Genomic DNA, 12,461 nt, shown 5'->3' with positions numbered 1-12,461 from the left:
CAACTTCACTTTTCATTTCTATTCTGAAAATATATGCAATGTGGCCCTTACTTTTTAAATATATTTTTATTATTATTTTTTGTTTATGTGGTACTAAGGAATTGAAACCAGGGTCTCATGCACGCTAGGTAAGTGCTCTGCCACTAAGCCATATTCCCAGCCCTTGTGGCCTTTTAAAAAAGCAAACAATCCAGTAGTTTGAAATAGTCCAACTATCAATTTTGTTTTTATTTATTCTCTTTGCAGTTCTAAGGATTGAACCTAGGTCTTTCTACCTGTTAGGAGATGATCTATTACTGAGATGCATCTTTAGTCCTTGCTCCCCCACCCCTTTTTTCAGGAATACATGTTCCTGGAAAAAAAAAGCCTATGTTTTGCAAAAAAAATTGCACAATAAAATTACAGGCTTTTGGAACAGTAAGTTTAGGAGCAGATTGGCAATTTAGAAAGCAGAGGATAAGCAAAAATATTTGGTTTCCCTGAGATATAACTTGGACAGCCAGAGTAAGCAACAGAGTTTGAAACTTCACCCAGGGGATGCGAAAAATGCTCACGTACCTATGGACACAAGAGCTCAACTGAAGCCATGCTCTCACCCAATTAAGGCAGACTCACCATCTTCTGGTGAGTTAGAGGACGTGCAGATCTCAGCAGAAGGAGCTTTGGATGTACAGATCAGTTTGACCTTTTCAAAATAGGACTGGAAGAGTTCTGCTTATGTGTCAGTGAAGCCAAAGACCTTATCTCTCTCTCTTTTTCTTTCTTTTTTGTGTGTCATGGGGCTTGAACTCAGCCTGGGTGTAGTCCCTGAGCTCTTCAGTTCAAGGCTACCACCCTACCCTTGAGCCAAGCCCCACTTCCCCTTTTCTAGAGGTTAATTGGAGATACAAGTCTCAGGTCCTTTTGTGCCTGGGCTGGCTTTGAACCTTGATCCTCAGATCTCAGCCTCCTGAGTAGCTAGGATTACAGGCGTGAGCCACTGTGCCCGACTCTTTTCTTTTTTTTATGAAAGAAAAATTCAACTTCCATGATTTCACTTCAGAAAAATATGTATAAACCAAAGGGGGAAAAATCATGGATAGACCAAGAAACTTCCACTGCTATTCAAAAATGGCAACCCCTGCACAAATGAGCCAATAATACTATAAAGAGAAAAACCATACACTTCATTTTTATCCTTAGAACTAAAAAAATTGACAGGTTTTAGAAAAGTAACATTTAAAAACTTTTATTATATATATATATATATGTATATACACATGTATGGAGAGAGACAGAGAGAGAGAGTGTGTGTGTGTGTGCTGGTACCAGGGCTTGAACTCAGGATCTCAAGCTCTCACTTGGCTTTTTCTGCTCATGATGCTCTATCTCTTGAGCCACACCTGCAGCCTGGCATTACATGATATTACTGGTTATTTGGAGATAGAGTCTTGCAGACTTTTCTGCCAGTGTGACTTTGAATGTTGAACCTTGAAGTCTCAGCCCCCTGAGTAGCTAGGATTACAGGAGTGAGCCACAGGTACCAAGTGAGAACTTGCCGGTTTGAATTCAGGGCCTCTAGTTTGCTTGGCCACGCTGTTTACCACTTGAGCCATGCTTCCAATCTAATAGTATAACTCTAATAGTATAACTATTTTAACTTTTCCCATGAAAATGTGATTCCCAATTTACCTTCTTAACTTTGGCTTCCTTCAGTTTTTCCAGTGCTAGCTTAATTTTATCAGCCTTGGCTTGGGCTTCTTCTTCTTCCTGTAAAATTACAAGACATCAGAGGGTTGTCAATTTCACATACTCAAACTTCACCGTGTAAGTGACTATAACCACAGTACTCAACCCTGAGAGAGAGAAAGCAGTCGACATTTATTAGCATGGGAATTTCAATGTCAAAGATGAACTGATAACCTTAGAGTGCCTTTTAGACTACAAAGGTCTTTCCCTGTTTTTTTTTTTTAGGAGGGGAGAGTTGGGGGGAAGGACCAAGAAAGAGCTCCTGAACCAATATGGGTTCCATAAAGGAAGCCACCTCAAAGGAGCTGAGCACTTCCTGAAGTTATCGGCAGCATCTTGGGTTAGGATGTCATTTTGGAGGAGTTTTGGTTTCTATTACACTGTTTTTGGTTTCTATTACACTTTGGGATTGTTCAAGACAGGGTCTTGCTATGTAGTTTAGGCTGGACTGGAACTTCTGAGCCTCCTACATTAACTTCCCAATATGTAAATCAGTTCCATAGCCCATGCAAGATAGTAACAAAAGTTCCCAAAATGTTGAGTATTATCAAGAAAAAATATACATACATACATACATACATAAATAATTTCAAAGCAAACTGTGATAAATTCTTAGTATGGCCTTAATATGTTCTTTTTCTTTTCAAGGAGTAAAGGCTTATTTTGTTTCATGCTTTCAGTGTTTCAGTCCATGGTGTCCCTTCTTTTTTATCCTCTCTCTCTCTCTTTTTCTTGTCTGGCTTATGTGGAACAGAATGACTGAACTCAGTAACCTCCCTCCTGTCTGATTCTGTCTCTCAGTTGCTGGGATTATAGGTTTATACCACCACACCAAGTTCTCTTTCTCTCTCTTTCCTTCTTCCTCTCCTTGCAGCCTCTCTTGAAAACCGAACTCATTTCTATTTTTTTTTTTTTTTTGCCATCCTGGGCTTGAGCTCAGGGCCTGAGCACTGTCCTTGGACTTTCTCAAGGCTAGAGCTCTACCACTTGAGCCTCAGCACCATTTCTGGCTTTTTTCTATGTATGTGGTACCGAGGAATCGAACCCGGGTCTTCATGCATGCTAGGCAAGCACTCTACCACCAGGCCAAACTCCCGGCCCAGAACTCATTTCTAATTCTCACTTTAGTATGTGGTTTTCCCAAAGTATATGTAAAGGCACCAGCTCCTCTTTATGTTCTTTATTCACCCTTCATATGGTTTCAATGTCCTCACCAAAACTCCAGTTGAAATTTAATCTCCTTTGTGGGATTAAATTTAAACTAAACTAATTAAAATTAAACTACAAGGTTGAACCAGGTGGAACCTTTAAAAAGGTTATTGGGTCCTGAGGGCAGGATTAACTGATTCATGGTTGAGTGGGATATTAAAAGAGTGACACTGTCCTCCAGCATACAGGTTGGTCTGGACGGGGGATGCTCTGGAATCTTATGATGCAGCAGGAGGGCCTCACTAGACGCAGTACCACACTGTTTCATGTCCAGCCTTCAGATCATATAGCAACAGAAAACACAGCCAGCCACCATCTTGGCTGTTTGTTCATGGCTGTTCTGGCTTTGCAATGCACAAGCTCAGCAGCCATGAGAAGATCCACAGTTCTTCTGTGTCTGTCACTCCCACTTACCGGGGAAAGAGGTTCCGGAGGTGGCGGAGGTGGCGGAGGGGGTGGAAGGCCCAACATGGGGTCTGTGGGTGGGACTGGGAGGTCATCCTCACCGTGGCCCAGGGGAATGGCAGCAGTTGTTCCATGATCGGCAGAGGTGACACCAGTGTAGCTGGAGGCCTCCAGAGATGCCAAGGTATGCTGGTTCTGTGCCTGAATGGTCCTCTGTTCAGCCTCGCTTATGTCTGCCATCAGATAGGCCATGAGAGCATCTAAATCTTGGTCTTCCAGTGCATTTAGGGACTCTGGGAAGGAAAATCACATGACTGATAAAAACCAACTGTGTACCCCTGGAAACACTAAGAGTTGGTCATTTTGGTAGTAGTATTTGCATAGTGGAGAGTTGTGTTTTTGATTAATTTATTTATTTATTAATTTATTAATTTATTTTTGTGCTAGTCCTGGGGCTGGAACTCAGGGTCTAGACACTGTCCCTTGGCTTTTTTGTTCTCTCAAAGCTAGTGCTCTGTCTGTCGAACCACAGTACCCTTTCTGGCTTTTTTTGCTGGTAAACTGGAAATCAGGGTCTCATGGATTTTTCTGCTTATGTTGGCTTTGAACTAGGGATCTTCAAATCTGAGGCTCCTGAATAGCTAGGATTACAGGCATGAACCACTGGCTCATCATTTTTACATAAGTCTTACCATATTATGGAAAAGGTTGAAAAAATTAGTATTCAGTAGTAAACACTCAGGTATGGGGATTCCTGAAATAATTATTGTGTCATTTACTGAATGAAATCTGAGCGAGTTTCAAATAAGAAGAAAAGGATTAAACATGTTCTACATGCAGACATCTCAGAACTAGCTATGAAGTCAGATTAAAGAACAGGAACAGAAGTCAGGGATTCTTTGTCGTTTCAGTGCAAGGTCTGACTTAGGGTTTTAGAAAAGTAGGAGAATGTAGATGATAAAAATAGCATGGAAGGTGAGTACTCCCTAGGCATTAATATTTTGATAAATATTTTTGGAAGGCAGTGGACTGCAACCAACTGTATTTTATATACCTTTAAGGAGTGTACAGGGAGCTTCTGAAAGACAAAAATGAACATATTAACTTATTATTATTGGTAATGTATCTCAGAAACCTAGGCTGGTCTTTGAACTTGTGATCTTCCTTGCTCAGCCTCCTGAGAGCTGCTGGGACGACAGATGAGTGCCACTATCCAGTTTAAGTGCATCCATGTTTGAAACTTTATGAGTGTTACCCTCTTGGTGGAATTGACTGGCAGGAGGAATAATAAACTTATGTGGTAAATAGAAAAAAGTATAGAAAGAAGGGAAAATCTGAAGAGACATGTTCTATTTTATAGGGAAACAGTCCTGGGTGTCAATTAGCTAATCAAAAAAATGACCAAAAATGGTAGAAACAAAGGAATTCAGGAAGGGACAGAAGTAAACTTGGAACTCTGGATTTCCAGAATTGAATTGCTCCCCCACCCGTTTAATATTCTTGATAGCACTGTCAATATTTGATAGATCTTCTTCAAAATTTCTAGTCCGAGTCTTGAAGGGATTACTTCCAGATATTTTTGGAATTTGAAGAGTGTATGCACTACAGTTCACCTCTATGCTAAATAAGAAGATCTTTGTTAATAACATCAATCATTTCACTCTTAAGGAGGATTAAAAATGTCAAACAGTGGCTGGGAGTTTGGCCTAGTGGTAGAGTGCTTGCTTTAGTATGCACAAATCCCTGAGTTCAGTTCCTCATACCACATACACAGAAAAAGCCGGATGTGGTGCTTTGGCTCAACTGGTACAGTGCTGGCCTTGAGCAAAAAAAGCTCAAGGAAAGTGTCCAGGCCCTGATTTCAAGCCCCAGGACTGGGAAAAAAAGGTCCAACAGTAAATTACATATAAAACATTATATATAAATGGAGATATATTTTAAACAGATCTTATTTTGAATTATTCATATATTATCAATAAATCATGTCATTATGAGATGGACAATTAAGTTTTCTCCTTGAAGATCATTTTCTTATTAATCTTATACTACTCTGTAGTAATAGGAAGAAACTCTCACCATTTTTTTAAAGAACATTTTGAGACTTTTTACAAATGCAGACAGAATTCCTTGTCATTCTAGGAAAATTTCTGATTGACTTTTAAAATTAAAATTTTTTTTTTTTTTGCCGTCCTGGGCTTGAGCTCAGGGTTTGAGCACTGTCCTTGGACTTTCTCAAGGTGAGCACTCTATCACTTGAGCCTCAGCACCACTTCCGGCTTTTCGCTACGTATGTGGGGTACCGAGGAATCGAACCCGGGTCTTCATGCATGCTAGGCAAGCACTCTACCACTAGGCCAAACTCCTGGCCCCCTAAAATTAAATTTTTATCATTATCTGTAAATAGCTGTACAAAGGAGTTTCAGTTCAACATGCAAATAGTATTTAGCATGATGTCCAATTACCTTGAATTTTATACTCAAATTGTGTTCAACACTGATTTTAGTTATCATAATGATTTCAAATTACTTAAGAAATTTGTTATGCTTACCGTTTAAATCTTTGAAGCCCACACTGTAGTTGAATTCAGCGCTGGGTGGTTTAGGGTCAGGAGGAGGAAGCGTGTGCATTCCCAAACTCTGAAAAAGTTACAAAAGTTACCATACCAACTTTTCTAGAGTACACGCTAAACTTTCAGCACCAAAGCATTCATTATTCGCCTGGTTTTCTCTTCTCTACAGTTTCTTACCTTAAAATGTTATATGTGATTTCTCTCCTATAGAGAATTACAATTTAAAAAATTATTCTCCAAGAGACATCTTGAAACACACCATTTTAACTGAGAAGGATGAGGAGATGGTTAATTTTAATAAGCAGTGAAAATTTCTTATAATTATGTACACATACATATACTCTTATAAAGACATAAGCAATGGCATCAAAGAAAGAAATATCTAGTCATGTGGAGGAGAAAAAATGGTCCAGGATGTAATCTGCCATTATTTAGTAAAATGTTATGCTTTTATGATTATGTAATAAGATTTATTTAAAAGAGATTAGGCGATGGGGATGTAGCTCGGTGTGAAGTTCCTGTCCAGTATCTATGAAGCTCTGAGTTTGATTGCCACCGCTGAAAAAAGAAAGAAATCAGGACAGAAAAATTTATTTATTTTTGCACATAATGTTATTCTTACTTGGAAATAACTGACTTCTTACATGGTTTAAAGCTATATGACATTGCAGTTTACATGTGCAAGGCCAGTTTTATGTTTTCGTGAGAAGTGGCTTTGGCTGTTCTAAAGCATGAATGCTATTATGACTGAAAATATCCCTTGTTGTTCATCTGACTTGGTAAAAATATATTCCTGTTCACATCTTAGATTTCTGGAGGAAGCCAGTGAATATATTACTAATGGATGAAGTCTAATCAATTTGTATGTGTGCGCACTGGTCCTGGGATTTGAACTCAAGGCCCGGATGCTGTCTCTGAGCTTTTGTGCACAATGCTAGTGCTCTATCACTTGAGCCACTGCTCCATGGCTGGCTTTTGAGTAGTTAATTGGAGGTAAGAGCCAGAGCTGATATTCAACTACACTCCATAGGCTCCTGATTAGCTAGGATGACAGGGGTGAGTCACTGGTAGCCAGTGGAGCATAATTAATCTTAAGCAAAAACACCAAAAAATCAAGACATAGAGGAGAATTTAACTCAATCAGGTAAGAAACGAGTATAAAGTGTAGGAAGAGTGGCTATGACTTGAGAATTCCTTTTTAAAAAACAGAATACACATGTAAAATATCGTCTAGAGAAGAAGAGCTCAATAAACACACAGAAAGACAAACACCACGACAAAAAAGTTCGTGAAAGGAGTATGTATAAAAGGAAAGCAAATGAATTTGCTTTTTATAATGTTAAGATGTCTACATTTCAGTAGAGGCAACTGATTTTTTTCCTCAGAATATACTTTACTGTTCTATTTAATGAAATTAAATGTAGTTCTCCAGCAAAATGTTTCTACATAAATACAGATGTGTTGGCACACACTTTGAATCTCAGCTCCGTGGGTGGTAAAGATTGGCAGGATCACAGTGCAGGGTCAGCTTAGGCAGAAGGCTGGTGAAACCCCATCTCAAAGAATGAACTAGACTTGGTGGTTCACATCTGTGATCCTATCTATCCAGGAGGCTGCAGCACGTGGGATGATCAAAGTCCAGGCTATGGTGGGCAAAAAGGTATGAGCCTACTTCAAAAAGAACTCAGGCCGGGTGCCAGTGGCTCACGCCTGTAATCCTAGCTACTCAAGAGGCTGAGATCTGAGGATCGAGATTCAAAGCCACCCCAGGCATGAAAGTCTGAGAGACCCTTATCTCCAATTAGCTATCAGAAAACCGGAAGTGGCACTGTGCCTCAAGTGGTAGAGTGCTGGTCTTGATCTGAAGAGCTCAGGGCCAACACCCAGGCCCAGAGTTCCAGCCCCCATGACTGACAAAAAACCCCAAACACCTCAAGCCATGAAAAAGTTTTATAGCATGACTTAAGTGGTAGAGCATCTATCTGCCTTGCAAGTACAAGACCTTGAGTTGAATTTCGAACTCTAGAATTTGTAATAAAACAAGATTCTAGTAAGTTGGAGTGGGGTGGGCAAAGGAACTGATAATCATTTAAAAAAAATGTCCATTAGTGGTAGAAAAGTTATTCAAAGCTCAAATGAAGTGAAGCATGTAAAGCTTCTCTCTCTCTATGTGCCTGGTGAGGCCTGTGTAAAGATGTTATGTGTTATACAAAAGTACAACTATTTAGAATGCAAATGACCTTACATCCACTTGGATGTTTATTAAGAAGAAAAATAAATGACAACTGCTTCAGTTTCATTTAAAATTGATTAAAGTGAAAGATTAAGAAATAATGCAAAAAAAGTTGTAATTTTGGCATTCACCATGAAGGCAAATAGCCTGACAGCTATTTCTGTCAACCCTCTGTCAACCATATGCTAGAAGTGCATTTCCACAGAATGTACCTACTGATAACTCCCACTTTGTTCTTTTCCAATGCATAACTGGAATTTTTCTACAAAGAACTTTCTGTAATAAATAATTTGTTTATTCCAAAGTATAGTTTAAGGAGGACTATAAAGAAACTAAATTCAATAGTTGATCATTTTCTCTTTATTTACATATTTCAGAATAATAATTTACTGGTCTGGTGGTTTCCAATGGTGACCAATAAATAAGGGTGTGTTTTGTTTTGTGCTAGCAACAGACCCAGGGCCCTGGGCATGCTGGGTAAATACTGCTCCACTGAGCTCCACCCTCAGCCCAGAACTTTAGTTTTTGTTGCTTCTGGGGTTTTCTTTTTTTGGCATTATGATCTGAAAGTTATTTTTTTAACTACCTAAAAATTAAAGAACGTATTTTAAAGTAGCCTATTCTTCTATGGCTTCTCTGTGTTATATTTTACTTAGGAAAGTTGTCTCTATTTTGAGATTATATTGATAGTACTTCTAAGTTTTCTCCTGTTTATATTTCATATTTTTACATATTTGATTCTTGGAACTTATTAGGGACATAAGATATGAGATGAAGTGCAGCTTTTGATTTCCCAAATGTGTTATCTTATTAGAATTTATTAAATAATGGTTATTTTTTCATTTATGTAAGATGTATGCCACCTTTATCAAGTGACAGAGAATAATAGGGAATGATGATAATGCATAGGCTAGCATATCATTTACCCTAGGAAAGCTGGGGGATGTGTGTGTGGGAAATAGTGTCCTTTGTCCTTTTTTTTTTTTTTTTACTTTTTTGTAAGCTTGAAGTTATTTTAGGGTATGTGGTGCTAGGATTTGAACCTGGGGCTTTTTATATGCTAGTCAAGTATACTACCACTGATTTACATCTTAGCCCCTAAAAGGAAACAGTCACAATCACATTATTGTAGTTCCCTTGAGTTTTTGCTTGTTTTGAGAAATTAGAGACTTGGGCTACCTACTCCTCCCCTCCCAATCATAATCTAATTGAAAAACAAAACAAAACAGAAATAGAGCTGGACACAGGTGGCTCATGCCTGTAATCATAGTTAACTCAGGAAGCTGAGATCTGAGGATCTCAATTTGAAGCCAGTTGGGGTAGGAAACTCTGTGAGAATCTTTATCGTCAATAAACTATTCAGAAAAAGTGGGAAGTGGCACCATAACCCAAGTGGTAGAGTGCCATAAGAGAAAAAGCTCAGGAACAGTACTAAGGCTCTGAGTTCAAGCCCCAGGACTGGCAAGAATAACACACAAAATTCACACATGGAGATCAAGAGAGCAGCAGCTTTTTTTTTTTCTTTTTTTGCCAGTCCTGGGCTTAAGCTCAGGACCTGAGCACTGTCCTTGGATTTTTCTCAAGGCTCTACCCCTTGAGTCTCAGCAGCACTTCTGGCTTTTTCTAAGTATGTGGTACCAAGGAATCGAACCCGGGTCTTCGTGCATGCTAGGCAAGCACTCTACCACTAGGCTAAACTCCCAGCCCAAGGGAGTGGTAGCTTTTTAAACAGCTGGGGAAAATAGCCAGGGATCTCAAAGGGCAGTTGGTAATGATCAAACTGAGGAACCAATACCAAATCTGAGCACAGGCACATTCTTTTCCTTAGTCTAGGCCTCTGAAGTTATCTGGAGGGACGTATTTACTTAACAAGCCATAGGACAACATCTCCCGAGATAGGAGTGGGGTAGCCCCCAGAGCTTTGTGGTACCTACTTCCTGTTCTTGTGCTATTCTAGCAGGCTGTGGTGTGATGAAAATCTCAGTCTCTAACCAATCAGGATGGGCCTTCCTCCCTCTGGCTTCTGAAGAGATTGAATGACCACAGAGATTTATCAGAACTCTATCTCTACAGGAGGAGAACCACGTTCTCATCTATGAAAATATGCTTACACTGTCAGCATTTCACCAGCTCATATTCCTCCACAAAAACGCAACGCTAACTTAAATTGCCTTGTTTCCTAAAATGAAAGGTCTTGCCAAACACAGGCCAAAAACAAAACTCAGGTTAAAGAACTCAGGATCCCTATCTCATTTAGGAAGGCTGCATTATTCTTTCTTGACTATTTTTGCACTGGAAGCAATGAGCTGCATTCTCCATGAATCAAGGAAATATTTCTGGAATATTACAAGATACACCAAAGCTCATCAGATTGTGACCCAGGTCAGGGGGTGACTGCTGAGGCCTAGCTGGTCTTTGTGACCTGCCTTGCTGAATGGCTGCCTGGGTAGAAAGACTTCCACACTCTTTTGAGTGGACTTGGTTCTTTTGGTCCATTCAGGAGTTTACCATCATTTCCACTCAAGTCCTTTAAAATGGAGTACTCCCTCAAAGTGTTGGTACAAGTCTTAACTAGAGGTGATGCCATTGTATCACCTGGTAAAGGTAATACCACAGACATTGCCCATTGGCAGTGGTTGGCTGGCTACTCAGGAGAAGGTAGATTTTCTCCATTGGGTACGGTCATCCCAAGCAAGGCAATTACAGAATGCTTGTGTGACTGACACAATGCTTGTGTGAAATCAGGAAAAGCTTTATTATTTTCCCATCACAGTCACAGTTCTATCAGGAATGTGATAGTGTTAAATTTTATTTGTTTGTGCCAGTCCTGGGACTGGAACTGAGGGCCTGGGTGCTATCCTAGAGTTGTTTTTTTTTTTTTTTGCTCAAGGTTATCATGCTACCACTTCAGCCACAGCTCCTCTTCCAGCTTTTTGGTAGTTAGCCAAAGATAAGTCTCACAAACTTTCCTACCCAGGCCTGGTTTTGAACCATGATCCTCAGATTTTAGCCTCCCGAGTAGCTAGGATTACAGGCATGAGCTCCGGCTGTTTGGAGATTGCAGTTTTGTTGTATTCCTATCAAATTCTGTGGGCTATGTTCCTCTCCAATTTGAAGGTGAAGAAGGAGAGTTTACCTGGGTGAGAAGATCCATCTCTCCCAGCAAAGTGCTGAACATCTGGTCGATATCTTCCCCGGACTCGTCCATCTGTGAAAGGAAGAAATCCAGACATGAACAGTTGCACAAAAGCATATCCAGGGCTCACTATCATGTTTCTTTTCTCTAAGAGCCTGTCTGTGAGCAAGCAAGCTGGGAAGAGAACTCTGCAGAAAGGAAGAGTTGTTTTAGCTCGAATTTCCTCTCTAAATACCATCTAATTTGCATGGTCTCCAATTGAACCAAACCTTAGGTACAGCTGCCTGGCTAAAACTGGACTTTGTTTTCTCAAAGTGAACAATTCCCCTTGGGGTCACATGAACAAAATGGATATTGTTCTGGACTTCACACTGTTGGAAAATGAGAAAACTTCATTATTACCCTCAGAGAAATGAAAGACTTTTACCTCCATTTAAAAATGTATGTTAAAATGATAAGCCAGGAGTGGTTAGATACATTAATCAATTATTCCTTTCAAAGACATTTCTGGAATAACTGCAGCTTTGGGCACATTTATTTGTTAAGTACAGGATAGTGAATATTAAAAAGGCCACATGAGCAAATAAAAAGAAATGGAAATAATGTTTTATAGTGCATGTTTTATTTTTTTCCCCTCAACCAAGTGAAACAATTACCTAAGAGAGGAAAATGTAGTGTTGCTGGGTACCGGTGGCTCACACCTGTATTCTTGGTTACTCAGGAGGCTGAGATCTGAGGATCACAGTGTGAAGCCAGCCAGGGCAGAAAAATCCATGAGACTCTTTTCTCCAATAAACTACCCCCCAAACTGGAAGCAGAGCTGTGGCTCAATTGTTAGAGCACTAAATCTGGAGCACAAGAGCTTAGTGCCAGCACTCAGACTCTGAGTTCAAGGCCAACCTTGAACTCACACGCACACACACTCACGCACACTGAGATGTGATAAAACAGGCAAAGTGCCATGGGAAGTGAAACTATCCACTCTCTTTCCTAACAGGGCATGGTTGGGTTGGACAATGAAGAGCTAAGAACATCTCCTAGAGCCAATACTGCAAGCTTCAGCTTAGAGGAAATGAATTGCTTTATCTATATGAACAGTTTGCTGAGGATAATTTCTAAGGGTCCTATCATATGCTCACTCATCATAGCTCTAACTAGTGGCCTGCTGAGTGTCGGGATGA

At 39.9% G+C, this 12,461-nt stretch overlaps 1 protein-coding gene and 1 long non-coding RNA gene across 2 annotated transcripts in view; one reads left to right on the top strand and one right to left on the bottom strand.

The window, feature by feature from the left end:
• LOC150046019 (uncharacterized) overlaps positions 1-11,349 on the top strand; it is a 49,812-nt gene extending 38,463 nt beyond the window's left edge. The window contains exon 3 of the long non-coding RNA XR_016532712.1: positions 11,262-11,349. This is a non-coding gene — a long non-coding RNA (uncharacterized LOC150046019). The remainder of the gene's footprint in view (positions 1-11,261) is intronic.
• Positions 1-12,461, bottom strand: part of Apbb1ip (amyloid beta precursor protein binding family B member 1 interacting protein) — a 66,429-nt gene that overhangs the window by 30,640 nt on the left and 23,328 nt on the right. The window contains exons 2-5 of the mRNA XM_090319034.1: positions 11,281-11,352; positions 5,891-5,978; positions 3,352-3,635; positions 1,672-1,749 (exon numbers count right to left, since the gene is read on the bottom strand). Of these exons, the coding sequence (XP_090175160.1) occupies positions 1,672-1,749; positions 3,352-3,635; positions 5,891-5,978; positions 11,281-11,352 (522 nt within the window). The remainder of the gene's footprint in view (positions 1-1,671; positions 1,750-3,351; positions 3,636-5,890; positions 5,979-11,280; positions 11,353-12,461) is intronic.

The sequence above is a fragment of the Megascapheus bottae genome, chromosome 26 (assembly GCF_031878675.1).
Source record: "Megascapheus bottae isolate mThoBot1 chromosome 26, mThoBot2.hap1, whole genome shotgun sequence".
In the NCBI taxonomy this organism is placed as follows: Eukaryota; Metazoa; Chordata; class Mammalia; order Rodentia; family Geomyidae; genus Megascapheus; species Megascapheus bottae.
Note: the sequence above shows the minus strand (reverse complement) of the source record. Positions and strands in the feature narration are given on the sequence as shown.